The sequence below is a fragment of the Oncorhynchus nerka genome, linkage group LG14, assembly GCF_034236695.1.
Source record: "Oncorhynchus nerka isolate Pitt River linkage group LG14, Oner_Uvic_2.0, whole genome shotgun sequence".
Lineage (NCBI taxonomy): Eukaryota > Metazoa > Chordata > Actinopteri > Salmoniformes > Salmonidae > Oncorhynchus > Oncorhynchus nerka.
Genome location: NC_088409.1, coordinates 88,865,120 through 88,888,308, shown reverse-complemented (window position 1 = coordinate 88,888,308; position 23,189 = coordinate 88,865,120). Strand labels below are relative to the sequence as shown.

Sequence of the window (23,189 nt, the reverse complement as noted above, 5' to 3'; positions counted from 1 at the left end):
AACACACCTCCCCCACACAAAGAAATACACACCTCCACCACACAGAGAAATCCATACCTCCCCTACACAGAAAAATAGACACCTCCCCCACAAAGAGAAATCCATACCTCCCCTACACAGAGAAATACACACCTCCCCCACACAGAGAAATAGACACCTCCCCACAAAGAGAAATCCATACCTCCCCTACACAGAGAAATACACACCTCCCCTAAACAGAGAAATCCATACCTCCCCCACACATAGAAATCCATACCTCCCCCACACAGAGAAATCCATACCTCCCCTACACAGAGAAATACACACCTCCCCTACACAGAGAAATACACACCTCCCTACACAGAGAAATAAACACCTCCCATACACAGAGAAATAAACACCTCCCCAACACAGAGAAATACACACCTCCCCTACACAGAGAAATACACACCTCCCCCACAAAGAGAAATCCACACCTCCCCTACACAGAGAAATACACACCTCCCCTACACAGGGAAATACACACCTCCCCTACACAGAGAAATACACACCTCTCCTACACTGAGAAATACACACCTCCCCTACACAGAGAAATACACACCTCCCCCCTACACTGAGAAATACACACCTCCCCTACACAGGGAAATACACACCTCCCCTACACTGAGAAATACACACCTCCCCTACACAGGGAAATACACACCTCCCCTACACAGGGAAATACACACCTCCCCTACACAGGGAAATACACACCTCCCCTACACAGGGAAATACACACCTCCCCTACACTGAGAAATCCATTCCTCGTTTGTGGACATTACAGCATTATTGGAGGGATTTAGGCTGGGACTCAATCCAATCACGCTTTGTCCGCAATGTACGTTTGAAAGGCAATGTTCCCGCATTCATCACATTCACGGTAAACACTGCAGATAAATGACCTTTATTTGTCCAAATCCGTGTTCATACTGAATCCTGGCCTTGATTTCACACATGGCAATCAGAATAAACAACCCTTCATTTCACTGTTCTATTGATTGATTCCAGCTATTGATTGATTCCAGCTATTGATTGATTCCAACTATTGATTGATTCCAGCTATTGATTGATTCCAACTATTGATTGATTCCAGCTATTGCTTGATTCCAACTATTGATTGATTCCAACTATTGCTTGATTCCAGCTATTGATTGATTCCAACTCTTGATTGATTCCAGCTATTGATTGATTCCAACTATTGATTGATTCCAGCTATTGCTTGATTCCAACTATTGCTTGATTCCAACTATTGCTTGATTCCAGCTATTGATTGATTCCAGCTATTGATTGATTCCAACTATTGATGGATTCCAGCAATTGATTGTCTCCAGAGGATATTGTTGCTATGTACAGTCAGAGGCATAGCAAATTCCAAGTCCAAAACCACCTACAACATACTGTACATACGTGGCGTACTTGAACATACTACACATTACTCACATGTATCACGTCTAAAATTAGAGTGTTGTTATGTAAACAGCATGTACTGGAGGGTTTTGTATTGTGAGATGGGGCTTAGGATGTAAGTTGTGTAGGCGAGATGTGCAGTAGCATGGGGTTGGGTCTGTATGTGTGTGTTTGTGTGTGTGCATGTGTGTGTGCATGCATGTGTTGTGTGTGTCATATCTGCTTTGGGCATACGTCATAAGTCTGGGTCTGCTGAAGCAATCTGTTCAACCTTATCTGGTTTCCATTTACTCACAATCAGACATTTTGTGGAGCTGTGAGCAGGTAGAATGATCTGTTTGTGGATTAAATCATGGCTATGGCCACCGACTGGCACGTTCTGACAAACTACGTCGTGAATGAAACAGAGAGATTTATGGAGGTAGGAGTCTAGTTGCCGTGCAGTGAATCGCAAGAAGGGAACAATCTCACAATAACATAGACACATTCGCTCTATATCTCTCACTCACATACACTGGGAGATGTGTGTGTGTTTGTGTTTGTGTGTGTGTGTGTGTGTGTGTGTGTGTGTGTGTGTGTGTGTGGTATTAGGATGATAGGTCTGTGGGTTTCATTGAAGCAGGAGCGAAACTAAAGTGAGTAGTGTTCATTTCCTCGCTGTGCCGGACAGAGAGGCATCAGGATGGAAACATAGAGCTTCAATGAGTCTCTCAAAGAGAACATACAGAACAACACAACTCTGTCTGTTTCCTGTCTGTTTCCTCTCTCTCTCTCTCTGTCTCTCTCGCTCTCTCTCTGTGTCTCTGTCTCTCCCCATCTTTTTCCTTTACGCTATATCTGTCCCCCCACCCACACACGACTAATTCCTCTACTCTCCTCTCCATTCGATCAGTGCTTATTATGGTCTGTTACGCAGATGAGTCAGTCTCCTACCATGCAACCATGATAATCAATGTGTCTGTCCCAGACTCAGACCCCATATTTTCAGTGTCCATCAGATAAAATAAGCCTTTTAACAACTGGATACACACACAGGCCACACACCTCCCCAGGTGCACACACAAAACCTTGCCAACGAAGAGTAAAAGTTGTTGAGCGTTTAATGACGGCTATGTTTATGGCTTCATTATATCGGCCGATAGCTAAGTGCATCAGATAATTTTAATATTTGACAGTGTGTGTGTGTGGGGGTTTCGTTACTGAGCACAGCAGAGTGCTGTGTGTGTGGGGGGTTCATTACTGAGCACAGCAGAGTGCTGTGTGTGTGGGTTTCGTTACTGAGCACAGCAGAGTCCTGTGTGTGTGGGTTTCGTTACTGAGCACAGCAGAGTGCTGTGTGTGTGTGGGGGGGGGGTTCGTTACTGAGCACAGCAGAGTGCTGTGTGTGTGGGGGGTTTCGTTACTGAGCACAGCAGAGTGCTGTGTGTGTGTGTGGGTTTTGTTACTGAGCACAGCAGAGTGCTGTGTGTGTGTGTGTGTGTGTGGGGGGGGGGGGGGGTTCGTTACTGAGCACAGCAGAGTGCTGTTTGGGTTTTGTTACTGAGCACAGCAGAGAGCTGTGTGTGTGTGGGTTTCGTTACTGAGCACAGCAGAGTGCTGTGTGTGTGTGGGGGTTTCGTTACTGAGCACAGCAGAGTGCTGCTTGTTGTCATTGCAGGCAATATCAATGCTGTGCGTTACAGGGAAGACATCCTCCTCCCTAATGTGGTACCCTTCCTGCAGGCTCATCCTGACATGACCCTCCAGCATGACATTGCCACCAGCCATACTGTTTGTTCTGTGCGTGATTGTCGTGAATGTCCGTTTTCTGCCATGGCCAGCGAAGAGCCCAGATCTCAACCCCATTGAGCACATCTGGGACCTGTTGGATCGGAGGGTGAGGGATAGGGACATTCCCCCCAGAAATGTCCGGGAACTTGCAGGTGCCTTGGTGGAAGTGTGGGGAAAAATCTCACAGCAAGAACTGGCAAATCTGATGCAGTCCATGAGGAGGAGATGCACTGCAGTACTTAATGCAGCTGGTGGCCACAACAGATACTGACGGTTACTTTTGACCCCCCCTCCCTTGTTCATGGACACATTATACCATTTATGTTAGTCACATGTCTTTGGAACTTGTTCATTTAATGTCTCAGTTGTTGAATCTTGTTATGTTCATACACATATTTACACATGTTACGTTTGCTGAAAACAAACGCAGTTGACAGTGAAAGGACGTTTTTTGTTGTTGCTGAGTTTATATCCTGTACATACACCTTTAAAAAAAACATACAAAAATGATATTGAATGCTCTCATTATCCAAAACAACGCTTGTCTTTCACTGATGAAAGACTTACAGACTCTAAAAGTCAGCAACAGCAGAGTTGCTGAAGTGAAGTGTCTTCACAGCTGAAAACCAATTGAATGTAATTTGCATTAACAAGGAACACCCCAAAGTCATTACCGACACTTGCAGTTTCCCTTTCCAATTCGATCCTCTCCTCCAGACAGGAACAGGTGAAGCGAGAGGATTTACTTCGCCCAAAGTATGTATGTGAAAGTGTCGAGTTACTAGAGGCTAATTTGATCAAATAGAAGTGTCGGAATGTTTAGGCTGTTACAAATGTACTGATATAATTGGATTCACTTTGAGAACTTTGAGAAAAATGAACAAGTTGTGCATCATTGGCTACAATGGTTCCACCTGACCTAATTTGCCTTCAATCATTGAGGACATGTATTTCCGTTGTTAGAGGGGGTCACTCGGCTTTCTTGACAATATAATAAATAATCTTTGTCTTCTCTCAAAAAGCCCCAGTGAGTCACGTGATAAGCTGCAGCGGGTCATATGACTGAAGGGAAAGTTCCTTCTGATTGTACAAAATCGCAGAGGACAAAGCACAAACCCGTATCGCAGGTGCATCGCAGTTTTGGGGAAATATAGCTTAACGTGTTCAATTTGTTCTTATACGTAGATTCAAGTTCCTTGCTAGTTATTATCGTAGATTCAAATCTCTGCGTAGTGCTGTAAACAGGAGCGTGGTGTGACGCGATGAAGGTGAGCGGTGTGTTGTGTGTGTTCCTGCTCTGGGTGGAGGGCTCCCAGGCTGATACCCCGGCCAACTGCACATATGAAGACCTGTTGGGCTCCTGGGTGTTCCAAGTATCGAAGGGGGGACACGACAAAGGCATTAACTGCTCTATGATGGGTAAGAGCTGGAAATACGGAACGACCTCACGCTTTAAGCAATCAAGTAGGCTGTGTAACAAACTTTTAATTGGTTCAAGTGTTAACTTGACCCGGTAGTCTATTGCCTTAGTTTGTAAGCTATTGATTTAGCTTTTGTATCGTGCATTGTGTCATTATTACAACGTTCACCTCTTCCCAATGTTACAATGTCTACCCCGTCTTACTTTGCAATACAGAAGAAGCCCAAAGTTTAATTGAGAAGTAATTACCAAAATGTCTCTGTTTTAAAAAGACACCATTGATAAGTCGATAACGGTGCGCCTGGAGAAGCTGTCTGTGGCGGTGGACGACCTGGGGAACACAGGATTCTTCACCCTCATCTACAATCAGGGCTTTGAGGTTGTCCTCAACGACTACAAGTGGTTTGGCTTCTTCAAGGCAGGTTTAAGCTTTCACTTGTTTCTTTCAGGGTTCCACTTTAGTCTATAACAGTAGCAGTTCCACTTTAGTCTATAACAGTAGCAGTTCCACTTTAGTCTATAACAGTAGCATACTACGATCTCTGTCAAGAGGTCTGGAACACTTTTGGTGGATATGGAATTACATTGTCATTTAATCTCCAGTCTGTAGGCTACAGAAAAGACCACATCCTTGTTCCACCATATTCTATCTGCTACAGGATTGTTGATGGGACGTTGAAGCGCTGCACAGATGTTTCTATAGCAGCTCCCTGGAGAGGTGTGCTGGGAATGGACAATAAATATTTCACATCCTTGTCTTTGACAGTGGACACTGATTATCAAAGTGCTGCATCAGCTCTCACCTAAAGCCCATAAGTCACTGGTTGAGAGGAACTGTCATTGTTTTGGGGCAGAATTGTGAGGTTTTATGTGTTAGAGGTGCATCTTGGTCAGTTTAGCTCAGTCAATGCCATCAATATTCTGCCTGATGAGCCGACCGGCCGCGATGGAAGTCCTCCTACCTTGTACATTAAGTTTCAGACACATGGCTGGTCACCTTTCCTGTAATTGCAGGGTTTGTGGTTCAATCACTAATCTGACTTTTACATCTCAGTTGCTACATTGATATATTCAGGCTTGTGTTTCAAAGATACTTTCAGTGTTGTGTTACTTTTTAATTCAGGGTTGTATTTCGTTTGGCTTTGTCACGTGACTTCCTTGTGACTATCAGGGGAAATGTTCAGTGTTGTCCCTCCTACATGGTGTAGCTGACGGCTGCACGTCACTTGTACTTCCTTATTGAAACCGTCTGGACTTGTTTCAGCACAGTGACACACCACATGCTTCACTGGAAAAGCCCAGTGTTCGTTACTCATTGCTGCTGTTCATAACGCCACACTGTCTGCTCACTCTCTCATATTGAAAGCGGTTATCAGGGTAACTGCCACATCCACTTGCATAAAACATCACTGACTTGTAGCTCTTGTGTTTTTTAATCTTTAACTCGGGCCATAAAGATTCCATATGTGATCGTCCTCTTTCTACACAACACACAGGGACGCCTCGTACAGACTGATTTTTCTCCTCTCTGTTCCAGTACTCTGAGCAGGGCTCTGAGGTGACCAGCTACTGTGACCAGACTCTGCCAGGCTGGGTCCATGATTCTCTGGGAAACAACTGGGCCTGCTTCACTGCCAAGAGGGTTGTCCCAACACCCCCCCGCTCCGTAGACACACACCGCTACCATCCCAATGACCTGTGAGTAGCCTCAGGGTTTTATAGCAGGCTTGACACTCTGCCCACTAATAATGCTCTCCAATAATCACCTATGTTTTCCCATTAAAGTCCTATAATTGGCTAGAAGGCTATTTTCATCCATGGTCCCATTTTAGTGTGAGCATTGCTCATATTGAAAAACAAGCAGTCTGCTTAGTTTAGACTCTCTGTTACGTTGGCTGTCAGTCACTGCTCGTGTGTTGTGTGATTCATGTGTTCTGGTCTGAGCAGTGCTCTCTCCCTCTGGCTGTTCTAGTGCTCCTGCATTTGTTCATTCTGTTTTCATTCCTACAGGCTGTGTAGGTCTGTTTACTCCTCTCCTGTGGGGTATATGTCAATCAAGTCATTCAATTGTATATTTATAAAGCCTGATTTTTACATCAGCCGATGTCACAAAGTGCTATACAGAAACCCAGCCTAAAACCCCAAACAGCAAGCAATGCAGCAGTAGAATCAGTCTTTACGTTGGTGTAGGTCTGTTTGCTCCTCCCCCAGGTTGGTGTAGGTCTGTTTGCTCCTCCCCCAGGTTGGTGTAGGTCTGTTTGCTCCTCCCCCAGGTTGGTGTAGGTCTGTTTGCTCCTCCCCCAGGTTGGTGTAGGTCTGTTTGCTCCTCCCCCAGGTTGGTGTAGGTCTGTTTGCTCCTCCCCCAGGTTGGTGTAGGTCTGTTTACTCCTCCCCCAGGTTGGTGTAGGTCTGTTTACTCCTTCCTCCCCTCCCCCAGGTTCCTCCAGAGGTCCTACAAACACAACCTGGACTTCATTGACTCCATCAACGTGGCCCAGAGCTCCTGGAAAGCCATGGCCTACAGCGAACATGAGACCTACACTCTGCAGCAGCTAATGCACAGAGCCGGGGGACCAGCTTCACACATCCCCAGGTACAGTCACTCACTTGTGACTCTATGTATTGAAACAGGAATTCAATTATTATGAAACTCATTTTGGCGAACTTCACACAAGGAACAAGCAGGATGACTCTGTCAGCTGTGAGATTTGTTACTTCTGAAAGAAAAGGGGGACAATCAGGGGCTTAACTTTAGTTTAAGTGTGTGGGGGGGCATTTATTATATTTTATCCTGTCAAACACTCCACACAGCCTACCTGACTGCTCGGCGGCGTCCGCATGGTCCTAATGCACACCTTCGCCTCACTTTGCATCACATTCCAACGATCAAACTGGGGGTGACAAAAGCAATTTCATAATGTGGGAGGGACAGGTCCACAGTGACAGTTGTGCCCCTGGAGAGAATAGTCATGGCAGATGAGTCCAAGGCTAGAGGGTTCTGTTTTAGGATAATGGGACACGGTCTCTGGCCCCAACTCGTCTAGACTGCTCTGGTATGACGGATAGTAAGAGGCACTCTGTACAAGGGCTTACAAATGCCTGAGGTTTCTTTCTCTCTCAACCCCCAGCTGAGTTGTATTTCTCTCCACTCGTTCACTCCCCCCTCATGGGTTTTAAAGGAATGGTTTGGTGTCAGAAATATGTTGAACTAAGTACAGTCATTACGGTGACACCAATCCATAGTGTGTGGGGGGGGACTAGTGATCACCTCAGGAGACCGTGGGGTAGAGATCACCTTGGTGGTGGTCAGTAGGTATGAAACAGGACTCTAAAACGGAGGTAGTACCTAAAGGTGTTCAATAGGAACACTCATTTTGGATTCATTGCAAAACATGTCCATGGTGTACCCTTATTGTATGAGTCTATGCTCCTCCCCAGACGTGTTGGCCCCGCCCCTGTGACATCAACGCTAGCCAAGATGGCGGCCGGCCTCCCTGAGCGCTGGGACTGGAGAGATGTCAACGGAGTCAACTACCTCAGTCCTGTCCGCAACCAGGGTAACGCACGCTGGGTCAAATACCTACACTTGTCTATCGTGACTCTTGGCAAAATGTCTCCTCTCACAACCCATGTGTTTAATGTTCAGCCTTTCTGCTGTGTCTGAGGCCTTAGGAATGTCCTCTACAGGGCACTGTACCACTGCCTGTCCTAGTTAGAGAACTGCTAAATCAATGGTTCCTCCTGGATTATAGTGGCCAACGTTCCCGTCTCAACCCCACAGACAACATGCTCGTGTGTCGTGAGTTGTTGCATAGCTGGCTGAGAGGGCAGGGCTGGGATTTAGGGGCTCTGTTGAGGGCTTTTAATAGCTGTGTGAGGAAGTGGGGCCCTTACTGAAGGCTCTGCAGGGTCGACAGTGGACGTACAGCATTTACTGCAGAACTATTGTGAAGGAAGTGAGTTTGTTTATACAGGATGTACCGCCCCCACCTGTCAACCAATCATGTCAATAGAGCTATACGGCGCCCTCTGCGTCGTTACAATTGGAGGCTCGATGTGGTATGGAGTTTCATTTTGCCTCTGCATACCTCCGGAGGCTCTACAATTGCGTCACCCTCCATGTGAAGCCTCTGACCACATTTTCATATCCAGCATAAATGGGCTTTTAGGATTCATTCCCACAGAACTCTAGTTGCAGGTTAAAGATGATCCACGGACTGCTTGACCGGGTGTCTGTTTCTTAGTGGTGGCTGATATTACAGTGAGGTTTTGATTGGTTGTGACAGTGCAGTGTTTGCTTGGTACTCTGTGGGCTCCAGCTTCGTGTGGTAGCTGCTATTCCTTTGCCTTAATGGGAATGTTGGAGGCTCGTGTCCGGCTCCAAACCAACAACACCGAGACTCCCATCTTCAGCCCACAGCAGGTCGTGTCCTGCTCCCAGTACTCCCAAGGTAATGAGCGAACACACTCTGCATAATTGTACCTTAACGGTGTTTGTGTATTTCTCCCCATATCTAAGCCCTCTTACTTCCCCCTCTCCTCCCTCTCAGGTTGTGACGGTGGTTTCCCCTACCTCATTGGGAAGTACGTCCAGGACTTTGGGATCGTGGAAGAGTCGTGTTATCCGTACGCTGGGACAGATTCCCCGTGTGACGTTCCCGATGGCTGTCTCCGCCACTACACTTCGGACTACAGCTACGTCGGAGGGTTCTACGGCGGCTGCAGCGAGTCTGCCATGATGCTGGAACTGGTCAAGAACGGACCCATGGGGGTGGCCTTTGAGGTGGGACACACACACACGTTGGTTTGAGCATTGGCTAGCTCTATATGAATAATGGCCAGTATTAGTTTTTCTACGTCAAAATGGCCAGGTGTCTTCCTCACACTGTTCTCGTCCAGGTGTATCCTGACTTCATGCACTACAAGGAGGGTATCTACCACCACACGGGCCTCCATGACTCCTACAACCCGTTTGAGCTGACCAACCACGCGGTGCTGCTGGTGGGCTACGGCCAATGTCACGTCACGGGTCAGAAGTTCTGGGTGGTGAAGAACAGCTGGGGGACGAAGTGGGGCGAGGGGGGCTTCTTCAGGGTCAGACGGGGTCTGATGAGTGTGCCATTGAGAGCATCGCTGTGGCAGCCAAGCCCATCCCTAAATTGTAGAGGGTCTACGGGGATAGGAGGGAAAGGGTTCATCTTCAGGCAATTGGAACCTAGCCTGAAGTCTACAATGGCATATAAATGTAATATTTTGAAATGGCTGGGACGTTGTCAGAGTGTAACTGTAAAAGTGTTCCCCAGGCTCACTAGACATTCTGATCCTTGCCAGTCAGATGCATTTTTGTGAACGATACCAAAAGGGAACCTGCTATAATTCCCTATAACTGGGATTTGTAGTTTTATTAGTATTTTGTAGTTAGTCTGGTGATTGATAGGAGGGCAGAGAACCTCTACTCTTTACCTGTAATCTCAGGGGAGACTGTCCTGTGATCTTAAATATATTCCTTGTTGCTAGTCATCTCTGTACTGTCCTCTCCTATCTCTGCTGATGCTGGAGTCTCCTGTGAATGTTGAAAGGGATGCAGTATGATTCAATGTTGGTGCCTTTTTTTTCTCACTTCAAAAGTGGTTGCCTTTCATTAGAAATGTCAGTTTTCCAATGAGATCACATCATGCATGTTCAGATTTTGTTTGCCATTTTATAATTTGAAAAAATAAAGTTTTAGAAATATGTTCAGTGACTTTTATATATTGACATCTGGGCAAATCTTAAACTATATGTGCTCAACTTCAATATTCTTGATGGAACGTTGCATGTCTTGCCATTTATTCAGAATTAAGTCATTTTCAGATAACTGTATGAACTTCAGATGGGGTCAGCCCAGCTGCGAGCTCTCACGCCTTAGGACCGCCAGTCACAAGGTCCCGCTGTTACCCTCTTCTGCCTCACTTCTCTGGGCGTTCCTTCAGGATCGCTGGAGCACACCGCTCCAGTCTCTTCTCTACCGTCATCACGGCGTATTAATGTCCTACCGTAGTTTCCGCGGTCGCCATGCAGAACAATCACAAGGAGCACCTCTATAAGATCCTGGTAATAGGGGACCTGGGGGTGGGCAAGACTAGCATCATCAAGCGCTATGTCCACCAGAACTTCAGCCCAAACTACCGAGCCACAATAGGAGTGGACTTCGCCCTGAAGGTCCTTAACTGGGACCATGAAACCGTACGGCTACAGCTTTGGGACATAGCAGGTAGGAGAAGCATTACGCGTGACACTGCTCCAATGGGGTCACAGGCAGGCACGTTTTAGTATTATGCTATTTGGCCTCACTTGGATAAATTACATGTCATTAATGTAAGAGGTTTGAAGGCTTGTCAAAGTTGTAACGTAAGAAGCGGGATGGGGAGACGGGAGAGAACTGTAGTTATTAGGTTATGTGGAGTGGTCAACGGAGTATGTGTATCAAAAAGATTGGATGTATTGTACACTGACGGCAACATGTAATACAACAATTTTAGGGAGCTTTATGTTTCGTAATATTACACAACAGTAATGTTCGTGTGCTGTTGGGAACCGATGGCAGTTAAATTACACCGTATGCGTATTGGCCTTATCTCACGTGAGTGGCGGTTATTGGAGAAATTCGTCTGATGCTTCTGTGCGCGCTGCGCTCTCTGTTCTATACTCTCTGACCGGTACAGCCGGTGCGCACGCCTGCATGTACAGTCATGTGTCTCGCACTCGTGAGGGAGATTTGAGGCTCAGAATGGGTTTATCGTGAATGAGAACCGACAAGACTTCCGGGATCGAGAATGCCCTGCTACCTATTGTATTCAGAATAGATTGATGCATTGCTTAATTCAGCTCAATTTGGAGGGATATTGTGAACTGTTTTCTCATACCCATAATTTACGTGGATGTGTTCATGAGACATTGCAACGTCCAAGTGTTTAGTGTTGCCTTAAATGGCCTCTGATAAGAGCTCTCAACCTTCATTACGCAGGGGTTTTGACTAATTCCCGTCAGTAACTACATGATCACAAGCTTTCAAAGCCTTGGAAGGAAACACGTCTTGCAGCAACAAAACAGCTAAGCTAGTACAGTTGAGTCAGGAGAACTCGTGTATGTCGATGTGGTCAATTTAAATAGAGCACCGTACCAAAATAGCAATGTCATGTGGATGGTTTCTCAGTTTAGCTTGATGTAGTCAGCTGGAAGCCAGCTGACGTTAACTCAGACTGGAGTTTGTGCTTTGCTTAAACTAGCCTTGCTCTATTGATCATACACTTGTAGAATGTCACACCCAGGCCCGATCTCAGATGTACCTGTAGGCAAGACCTTACGTCATATGTACTTGTGGAGATCTGAGAGTATTTGACAGGTGGAAGCTTGAACGTATTGCTTTCATCAATCAAATCCAATCCTTTATAAGGCGTAGGGTCTAGGTCTCGGCAGTGGTGGAAAAATGACCCAATCAAATCCAATCCTTTATAAGGCGTAGGGTCTAGGTCTCGGCAGTGGTGGAAAAATGACCCAATCAAATCCAATCCTTTATAAGGCGTAGGGTCTAGGTCTCGGCAGTGGTGGAAAAATGACCCAATCAAATCCAATCCTTTATAAGGCGTAGGGTCTAGGTCTCGGCAGTGGTGGAAAAATGACCCATTGTCATACTTAAGTAAAAGTAAAGATACATTTTAATAGAAAAGTGCTCAAGTGAAACTAACCCAGTAAAATACTACTTGAGTAAGTCTAAAATTATTTGATTTTAAATATACTTTATACAAATAATTTGAATGTATGAAAAATAAAAGTACACAGAACCAAAATATAAACGCTACATGTAAAGTGTTGATTTCATGACCTAAAATCAAAGATCTCAGTTTTACATACCGTCGTGGCCAAAAGTTGAGAATGACATTAATTTTCAAAGTCTGCTGCCTCAATTTGCATGATGGCAATTTGCATATACTCCAGAATGTTATGAAGAGTGATCAAGTTAATTGCCACTAATTGCAGAGTCCCTCTTTGTCATGCAAATGAACTGAATCCCCCCAAAACATTTCCACTGCATTTCAGCCCTGCCACAAAAGGACCAGCTGTGATCATGTCAGGGATTCTCCCGTTAACACACGGCTGGAGATCACTCTGTCATGCTAATTGAGTTTAAATAACAGACTGGACACTTCAAAAGGAGGGTGGTGCTTGGAATCATTGTTCTTCCTCTGTCAAACATGGTTACCTGCAAGGAAACACATGCCGTCATCATTGCTTTGCACAAAAAGGGCTTCACAGGAAAGGATATTGCTGCCAGTAAGATTGCACCTAAATTAACCATTTATCGGATCATCAAGAACTTCAAGGAGAACGGTTCAATTGTTGTGAAGAAGGCTTCAGGGCGCCCAAGAAAGTCCAGCAAGTGACAGGACCGTCTCCTAAAGTTGATTCAGCTGCGGGATCGGGGCACGACCAGTACAGAGCTTTCTGAGGAATGGCAGCAGGCAGGTGTGAGTGCATCTTGAGACCATTCATGTGTGGGGTTGCTTCTCAGCCAAGGGAGTGGGCTCACTCACAATTTTTCCTCAGGACACAGCCATGAATAAAGAATGGTACCAGCACATCCTCCGAGAGCAACTTCTCCCACCGTCCAGGAACAGTTTGGTGATGAACAATGCCTTCTCCAGCATGATGGAGCACCTTGCCATAAGGCAAAAGTGATAACTAAGTGGCTCCGGGAACAAAACATCAATATTTTGGGTCCATGGCCAGGAAACTCCCCAGACCTTAATCCCATTGAGAACTTGTGGTCAATCCTCAAGAGGCGGGTGGACAAACAAAAACCCACAAATTCTGACAAACTCCAAGCATTGATTATGCAAGAATGGGCTGCCATCAGTCAGGATGTGGCCCAGAATTTAATTGACAGCATGCCAGGGCGGATTGCAGAGTTCTTGAAAAATAAGGGTTAACACTGCAAATATTGACTCTTGCCATCAACTTCATGTAATTATCAATAAAAGCCTTTGACAGTTATGAAATGCTTGTAATTATACTTCAGTATTCCATAGTAACATCTGAAAAAAATATCTAAAGACACTGAGGCAGCAGACTTTATGAACATTAATATTTGTGTCATTCTCAAAACTTTTGGCCACAACTGTACACAAAAAGCTTATTTCTCTCAAAGGTTTTGCCCAGATTTGTTTACATTCCTGTTAGTGAGCATTTTATCCTTTGTCATGATAATCCATCCACCTGACAGGTGTGGCATATCAAGAAGCTGATTAAACAGCATGATCATTACACAGGTGCACCTTGTGCTGGGGACAACAAAAGGCCACTCTAAAATGTGCAGTTTTGTCATACAACACAATGCCACAAAGTTTTGAGGCACTGTGCATTTGGCATGCTGACTGCAGGAATGTCAGGCAGAGCTGTTGCCAGAGAATTTCATGTTAATTGGCTGGGCCTGGCTCCTAAGTGGGTTGGCCTGGCTCCCAAGTGGGTGGGTCTATTCCCTCCCAGGCCCACCTATGGCTGCGCCCCTGACCAGTCATGTGAAATCCGTATATTAGGGCCTAATGAAAGGATTTCTCTTAACTGATGTCCTTCTATGAACTGTAACTCAGTTAAATCTTTGAAATGGTTGCTTTTATATTCTAGTTCAGAATATAAATAATTTCAAATTCCTTATATTAAGCAAACCAGACTTTGATTTTCTTGTTTTTTTAAATTTACGGATAGCCGGGGGCACACACCAAACACACATAATTTACAAACAAATGATTTGTATTTCGTGAGTCCGCCAGATCAGCGGTAGTAGGGATGACCAGATGTTCTCTTGATAAAATGAATTGGACCATTTTTTTGTCAGGAAAAATGTATGGAGTAAACCTTCTTTAGGAAGGTAGTGAAATAACTGTTGTCAAAAATATAAATAGTAAAGTAAAATACAGATACCCCCAAAAAACTACTTAAGTAGTACTTTAAAGTATTTTTACTTAAGTACTTTACCCCCCTCTAGGGGTCCATTTGGGATTGGGCCCTATCAAAGACTATGGCTGTGTCCAGTAACGTCTGAACACACTGGTTAACAGCTTTGATAATGACAGTAGGAGTCTGTGATAACATCTGGACACACTGGTAAACAGCTTTCATAGTGACCGTGGGAGTCTGTGATAACATCTGGACACACTGGTAAACAGCTTTCATAGTGACCGTGGGAGTCTGTGATAACATCTGGACACACTGGTAAACAGCTTTCATAGTGACCGTGGGAGTCTGTGATAACATCTGGACACACTGGTAAACCGCTTTGATAGTAACTATAGGAGTCAGTGATGGGAGACGGAGTCATAGTAGCACATTCCACTTATTACACTGCTGTAAGCAGAGGAATTTACACACCTATGACCTCTCTCTCTCTGGTGGTCTTCCTCTTTCTCTCTCTGGTGGTCTTCCTCTCTCTCTCTGGTGGTCTTCCTCTTTCTCTCTCTAGTGGGCTTCCTCTTTCTCTCTCTCTCTCTGGTGGGCTCCCTCTTTCTCTCTCTCTCTGGTGGGCTCCCTCTCTCTCTCTCTCTCTGGTGGGCTCCCTCTTTCTCTCTCTGGTAGGCTCCCTCTTTCTCTCTCTCTCTGGTGGGCTCCCTCTCTCTCTCTCTCTCTCTCTCTCTCTGGTGGGCTCCCTCTCTGTCTCTCTTTCTCTCTCTCTCTGGTGGGCTCCCTCTTTCTCTCTCTCTCTGGTGGGCTCCCTCTTTCTCTCACTCTCTGGTGGGCTGCCTCTTTCTCTCTCTCTCTGGTGGGCTCTCTCTTTCTCTCACTCTCTGGTGGGCTCTCTCTTTCTCTCACTCTCTGGTGGGCTCTCTCTTTCTCTCACTCTCTGGTGGGCTCCCTATTTCTCTCACTCTCTGGTGGGCTGCCTCTTTCTCTCTCTCTCTATGAGGTAGTCACCTGGAATGCATTTCAATTAACAGGTGTGCCTTGTTCAAAGTTAATTTATTTCCTTCTTAATGCGCCTTAGCCAATCAGTTGTGTTGTGACAAGGTAGGGGTGGTATACAGAAGATAGCCCTATTTGGTAAAATACCAAGTCCATATTATGGCAAGAACAGCTCAAATAAGTAAAGAGAAATTACAGTCCATTACTTTAAGACATGAAGGTCAGTCAATCTGTAAAATTTCAATAACTTTTAAAGTTATAACAAGTACAGTTACATAAACCATCAAGCGCTATGATGAAACTGGCTCTCATGAGGACCGCTACAGGAAAGGAAGACCACGCCTTACATGTGCTGCAGAGGATAAGTTCATTAGAGTTACCTCTGCTGCAGAGGATAAGTTCATTAGAGTTACCTCTGCTGCAGAGGATAAATTCATTAGAGTTACCTCTGCTGCAGAGGATAAATTCATTAGAGTTACCTCTGCTGCAGAGGATAAGTTCATTAGAGTTACCAGCCTCAGAAAGTTCAGCCAAATAAATGCGTCACAGAGTTCAAGTAACAGACACATCTCAACATCAACTGTTCAGAGGAGGCTGCGTGAATCAGGCCTTCATGGTTGAATTGCTTTAAAGAAACCACTACTAAAGGACATGAATGAGAAGAAAATACTTGCTTGGGCCAAGAAATACGAGCAATGGACATTAGACCGGTGGACATCTGTCCTTTGGTCTGATGAGTCCAAATTTGCCATTATTGGTTCCAAATACCATGTCTTTGTGAGAGACAGAGTAGGTGAACGGATGATCTCCGCATGTGTGGTTCCCACCGTGAAGCATGGAGGATTTTTATATTTTTATTTCACCTTTATTTAACCAGGTAGGCTAGTTGAGAACACCTTTATTTAACCAGGTAGGCTAGTTGAGAACACCTTTATTTAACCAGGTAGGCTAGTTGAGAACACCTTTATTTAACCAGGTAGGCTAGTTGAGAACAAGTTCTCATTTACAACTGCGACCTGGCCAAGATAAAGCAAAGCAGTGTGACACAGACAACAACACAGAGTTACACATGGAGTTAACAATAAGCAAGCCAATAACACAATAAACAAGTCAATGACACAGTAGAGAAAAGAAAGTCTATATACAGTGTGTGCAAAAGGCATGAGGAGGTAGGCAATAAATAGGCCATAGGAGCAAATAATTACAATTTATCAGATTAACACTGGAGTGATAAATGAGCAGATGATGATGTGCAAGTAGAGATACTGGTGTGCAAAAGAGCAGAAAAGTAAATAAAACAAAAACAGTATGGGGATGAGGTAGGTAGATTGGGTGGGCTATTTACAGATGGACTAGGATGAGGTGTGATGGTGTGGGGGTGCTTTGCTGGTGACTGTGAATTATTTCAGAATTCTTAACAAGCATGGCTACAACAGCATTCTGCAGTGACACACCATCCCATCTGATTTTCATTTAGTGAGGCTATCATTTGTTTTACAACGGAACAATGACTCAACACACCTCCAGGGTGTTTAGGGGCTATTTGACCATGAAGGAGAGTGATGGAGTGCTGCATCAGATGACCTGGCCTCCACAATCACCCGACCTCAACCCAATTGAGATGGTTTGGGATGAGTTGGCCTGCCAAGTGAAGGAAAACAGCCAACAAGTGCTCAGCATATGTGGGAAGTCCTTCAAGACTGTTGGAAAAGCATTGAAGCTGGTTGAGAGAATGCAAAGAGTGTGCAAAGTTGTCATCAAGGCAAAGGGTGGCTACTTTGAAGAATCTCAAATATAAAATATATTTTGATTTGTTTAACACTTTGCCATGTGTTATTTAATAGTTTTGATATCTTCACTATTATTCTACAATGTAGAAAATAGTAACAATAAATAAAAGCCCTCGAATGAGTAGGTGTGACAAACTTTTGACTGGTGCTGTATATTTGATCTATGTGTGGAGTGAGATGTACCCTGTCTGTCCACGTTGTCGTATTTTACCGGGATTGATTCATGAATTTGACCCTCTACAACTGTGACTAGGACTGTGTAGTCGACTCTTTGCCCAACTGTGACTAGGACTGTGTAGTCGACTCTTTGCCCAACTGTGACTAGGACTGTGTAGTCGACTCTTTGCCCAACTGTGACTAGGACTGTGTAGTCGACTCTTTGCCCAACTGTGACTAGGACTGTGTAGTCGACTCTTTGCCCAACTGTGACTAGGACTGTGTAGTCGACTCTTTGCCCAACTGTGACTAGGACTGTGTAGTCGACTCTTTGCCCAACTGTGACTAGGACTGTGTAGTCGACTCTTTGCCCAACTGTGACTAGGACTGTGTAGTCGACTCTTTGCCCAACTGTGACTAGGACTGTGTAGTCGACTCTTTGCCCAACTGTGACTAGGACTGTGTAGTCGACTCTTTGCCCTGAGGCAAACGGTTGTTTACAGCCTAAAGTAACCTTCATCTCAGTGGTGTTACCAGGGCTTATGATATGGTATTAGGGTCAGGGGTGGTGTGGCAACAAGACACATGTTTTATCACAAGGCTAAGGTATAGCGTTTAGTCCTGCTATCAGTACTAACAATACTGTGTGTGTGTGTGTGTGTGTGTGTGTGTGTGTGTGTGTGTGTGTGTGTGTGTGTGTGTGTGTGTGTGTGTGTGTGTGTGTGTTGTGTGTCAGGTCAGGAGCGGTTTGGGAACATGACCCGGGTCTACTACCGTGAGGCCATGGGGGCGTTCATCGTGTTTGACGTGACGCGGCCGTCCTCCTTCGAGGCCGTCACCAAGTGGAAAGAGGACCTGGACTCTAAACTCACGCTGGCCAATGGGAAAAATGTGGCCGCTGTGTTATTGGCTAATAAGTGCGACCAGGGGCAGGACGTGCTGACCAACAATGGGATCCAGATGGAGAAATTCTGTCAGGAGAACGGCTTTGTGGGATGGTACGAGACCTCTGCCAAGGTAAGAACACAGACACACACACACACACGTACACACACAGAAGTAGATTCATGAGAATGTCTTACCAAACCTCCACACACACTCACACCTCCGTACATATTGTTAACACACACACACACACACACACACACACACACACACACACACACACACACACACACACACACACTCCCACACTGCCATGTAGAGTTGGGTGGTGTCCAGATGTTCAATCCATTTCTGTACCATACCGTGGTATACGGTATTACTGGAAGTGCACACACAGTGGAGCTATTATTACTATATTAAAATACATTTTTTGACGCAAAAACAATTTAGGAAACATGGATCTTGATTCAGGAGGGGATTCAATGATTCTGCTGTAACCAAGAAGCTTGATGTTGATATCTAGCCACTTAGCTACCAAGTTAGCAACACTATGCGTAGCTGGAGCCCGGAGCTGGAGATCATTTAGCACGCAACCTCCACAAAATTTATTTTACATTTTTAAATGTTTGAAAACGCTTTTGAAATAAACCGGTATATGGTATAAACGGTATACAGCCCCAGCCTGCTCACTTGCTATGGAGTCGTGGCACCTTGTACAGCTCTGGAATTTCACAAATGAACTGAAAGTGAGCACTTTCAGTTGGATCACACACACACACACACCACTCTCCTGTCCCGGGAACCCCGTGTGCCAGTGGAGCTCTACATTCTGAGAGTCAGAAGAAGGTGAAAGGTCGTTACCGTGGGTTACCAGATTTATGCAGCTGCATTTTATTTCTGAAAAGTTGTCCCTATCTGACTGCCTTTGTTCTCTCCAGAAGGTAGTTCTACATATACTTTCACCTATCCAGTTGGATTGAGGAGTGGAAGAGGAAGAGGGCAGAAATGAGGAGACAACTCTTTGGAATGGATGCACTGGAAATTGAACCGCATGAAGCATTCAGCCTCTTCACTCAAATACAAGAGAGTGATAGAGAGGGATGTGTAGAGCGATGTAGAGAGGGATATAGAGTGATGTAGAGAGGGATATAGAGTGATGTAGAGAGGGATATAGAGTGATGTAGAGAGGGATGTGTAGAGCGATGTAGAGAGGGATATAGAGTGATGTAGAGAGGGATATAGAGTGATGTAGAGTGGGATATAGTGGGATGTATAGAGGGATATAGTGTGATGTAGAGTGGGATATACAGTGATGTAGAGAGGGATATAGAGTGATGTAGAGAGTGATATAGAGTGATGTATAGAGGGATGTGTAGAGTGATGTAGAGTGGGATATAGTGGGATGTATAGAGGGATATAGTGTGATGTAGAGTGGGATATACAGTGATGTAGAGAGTGATATAGAGTGATGTAGAGAGTGATATAGAGTGATGTAGAGAGTGATATAGAGTGATGTATAGAGGGATGTGTAGAGTGATGTAGAGAGGGATATAGAGTGATGTAGAGAGGGATATAGAGTGATGTAGAGTGGGATATAGTGGGATGTATAGAGGGATATAGTGTGATGTAGAGTGGGATATACAGTGATGTAGAGAGGGATATAGAGTGATGTGTAGAGCGATGTAGAGAGGGATATAGAGGGATGTGTAGAGGGATATACAGTGATGTAGAGAGGGATATAGAGGGATGTGTAGAGCGATGTAGAGAGGTATATAGAGGGATGTGTAGAGGGATATAGAGGGATGTGTAGAGCGATGTAGAGAGGGATATAGAGGGATGTATAGAGCAATGTAGAGAGGGATATAGAGGGATGTGTAGAGCGATGTAGAGAGGGATATAGAGGGATGTGTAGAGCAATGTAGAGAGGGATATAGAGGGATGTGTAGAGCGATGTAGAGAGGGATATAGAGGGATAGAGAGGGATGTGTAGAGGGATGTAGAGAGGGATATAGAGGGATGTGTAGAGAGGTATATAGAGGGATGTGTAGAGGGATGTAGAGAGGGATGTGTAGAGGGATGTAGAGAGGGATATAGAGGGATGTGTAGAGGGATGTATAGAGGGATATAGAGGGATGTGTAGAGCGATGTAGAGAGGGATATAGAGGGATGTGTAGAGCGATGTAGAGAGGGATATAGAGGGATGTGTAGAGGGATGTATAGAGGGATATAGAGGGATGTGTAGAGCGATGTAGAGAGGGATATAGAGGGATGTGTAGAGAGGTATATAGAGGGATGTGTAGAGGGATGTAGAGAGGGATGTGTAGAGGGATGTAGAGAGGGATATAGAGGGATGTGTAGAGGGATGTAGAGAGGGATATAGAGGGATGTGTAGAGCGATGTAGAGAGGGATATAGAGGGATGTGTAGAGCGATGTAGAGAGGGATATAGAGGGATGTGTAGAGAGGTATATAGAGGGATGTATAGAGCGATGTATAGAGGGATATAGAGTGATATAGAGTGATATAGACGGATGTGTAGAGTGATGTAGAGAGGGTTGTAGAGAGTGATGTAGAGTGATGTATAGAGGGATATAGAGTGATGTAGAGAGTGATATAGAGTGATGTAGAGTGATGTATAGAGGGATATAGAGTGATGTAGAGAGTGATATAGAGTGATGTAGAGAGTGATATAGAGCGATGTGGAGAGGGATATAGAGTGATGTAGAGAGTGATATAGAGTGATGTATAGAGGGATATAGAGTGATGTAGAGAGTGATATAGAGTGATGTAGAGTGATGTAGAGAGGGATATAGAGTGATGTAGAGAGGGATATAGAGTGATGTAGAGAGTGATATAGAGCGATGTGGAGAGGGATATAGAGTGATGTAGAGAGGGATATAGAGTGATGTAGAGAGGGATATAGCGTGATGTAGAGTGATGTAGAGAGGGATATAGAGTGATGTATAGAGTGATGTAGAGAGGGATGTAGAGTGATGTGGAGAGGGATATAGAGTGATGTATAGAGTGATGTAGAGAAGGATATAGAGTGATGTAGAGAGGGATATAGAGTGATGTAGAGTGGGATATAGAGTGATGTAGAGAGGGATATAGTGTGATGTAGAGTGGGATATAGAGTGATGTAGAGAGGGATATAGAGTGATGTAGAGAGGGATATAGAGTGATGTATAGAGGGATATAGTGTGATGTAGAGTGGGATATAGAGTGATGTAGAGAGGGATATAGAGTGATGTATAGAGGGATATAGAGTGATGTAGGGAGGGATATAGAGTGATGTAGAGAGGGATATAGAGTGATGTAGAGACGAATATAGAGTGATGTAGACAGTGGTGTAGAGAGTGGTGTATGGCGTGCTAAAGACAGCGGTGTAGAGAGTGGTGTATGGCATGCTATAGACAGTGGTGTATGGCGTGGTGTATGGAGTGCTATAGACAGTGGTGTAGAATGGGGTGTATGGCGTGCTATAGACAGTGGTGTAGAGAGTGGTGTATGGCATGCTATAGACAGTGGTGTATGGCGTGGTGTATGGAGTGCTATAGACAGTGGTGTAGAGAGTGGTGTATGGAGTGCTATAGACAGTGGTGTAGAGAGTGGTGTATGGAGTGCTATAGACAGTGGTGTATGGTGTGCTATAGACAGTGGTGTAGAGAGGGGTGTATGGAGTCCTATAGACAGTGGTGTAGAGTGGTGTATGGAGTGCTATAGACAGTGGTGTATGGAGTGCTTTCGACAGTGGTGTAGAGAGCTGTGTATGGCGTGCTATAGACAGTGGTGTAGAGAGTGGTGTATGGAGTGCTATAGACAGTGGTGTAGAGAGGGGTGTATGGCGTGCTATAGACAGTGGTGTAGAGAGCTGTGTATGGCGTGCTATAGACAGTGGTGTAGAGAGGGGTGTATGGTGTGCTATAGACAGTGGTGTAGAGAGGGGTGTATGGCGTGCTATAGACAGTGGTGTAGAGAGTGGTGTATGGTGTGCTATAGACAGTGGTGTAGAGAGGGGTGTATGGAGTGCTATAGACAGTGGTGTAGAGAGGGGTGTATGGAGTGCTATAGACAGTGGTGTATGGCGTGGTGTATGGAGTGCTATAGACAGTGGTGTAGAGAGGGGTGTATGGCGTGCTATAGACAGTGGTGTAGAGAGCTGTGTATGGCGTGCTATAGACAGTGGTGTAGAGAGGGGGTGTATGGCGTGCTATAGACAGTGGTGTAGAGACCTGTGTATGGCGTGCTATAGACAGTGGTGTAGAGAGGGGTGTATGGTGTGCTATAGACAGTGGTGTAGAGAGGGGTGTATGGCGTGCTATAGACAGTGGTGTAGAAAGCTGTGTATGGCGTGCTATAGACAGTGGTGTAGAGAGCTGTGTATGGAGTGCTATAGACAGTGGTGTATGGCGTGGTGTATGGAGTGCTATAGACAGTGGTGTAGAGAGTGGTGTATGGAGTGCTATAGACAGTGGTGTAGAGAGTGGTGTATGGAGTGCTATAGACAGTGGTGTAGAGAGGGGTGTATGGCATGCTATAGACAGTGGTGTAGAGAGCTGTGTATGGCGTGCTATAGACAGTGGTGTAGAGAGGGGTGTATGGCGTGCTATAGACAGTGGTGTAGAGAGGGGTGTATGGAGTGCTATAGACAGTGGTGTAGAGAGGGGTGTATGGAGTGCTATAGACAGTGGTGTATGGCGTGGTGTATGGAGTGCTATAGACAGTGGTGTAGAGAGGGGTGTATGGCGTGCTATAGACAGTGGTGTAGAGAACTGTGTATGGTGTGCTATAGACAGTGGTGTAGAGAGG

General features: G+C 45.2%; 2 protein-coding genes across 2 annotated transcripts in view; both read left to right on the top strand.

Annotated features, from left to right (window-relative positions):
* Positions 1 to 4,217: 4,217 nt before the first annotated feature.
* LOC115142003 (dipeptidyl peptidase 1) lies at positions 4,218 to 9,968 on the top strand. The gene is given in 9 exon segments (XM_065000517.1): positions 4,218 to 4,614; positions 4,888 to 5,033; positions 6,153 to 6,313; positions 7,053 to 7,208; positions 8,054 to 8,172; positions 8,935 to 9,066; positions 9,166 to 9,398; positions 9,515 to 9,719; positions 9,722 to 9,968. Coding segments are annotated over 9 exon segments (1,368 nt in total). The 5' UTR covers positions 4,218 to 4,457; the 3' UTR covers positions 9,781 to 9,968.
* Positions 9,969 to 10,549: 581 nt separating this feature from the next.
* Positions 10,550 to 23,189, top strand: part of LOC115141321 (ras-related protein Rab-38-like) — an 18,447-nt gene continuing 5,807 nt past the window's right edge. Inside the window, exons 1-2 of the mRNA XM_065000516.1 lie at positions 10,550 to 10,868; positions 18,233 to 18,513. Coding sequence (XP_064856588.1) covers positions 10,670 to 10,868; positions 18,233 to 18,513 — 480 coding nt within the window. The 5' untranslated portion in view covers positions 10,550 to 10,669. The remainder of the gene's footprint in view (positions 10,869 to 18,232; positions 18,514 to 23,189) is intronic.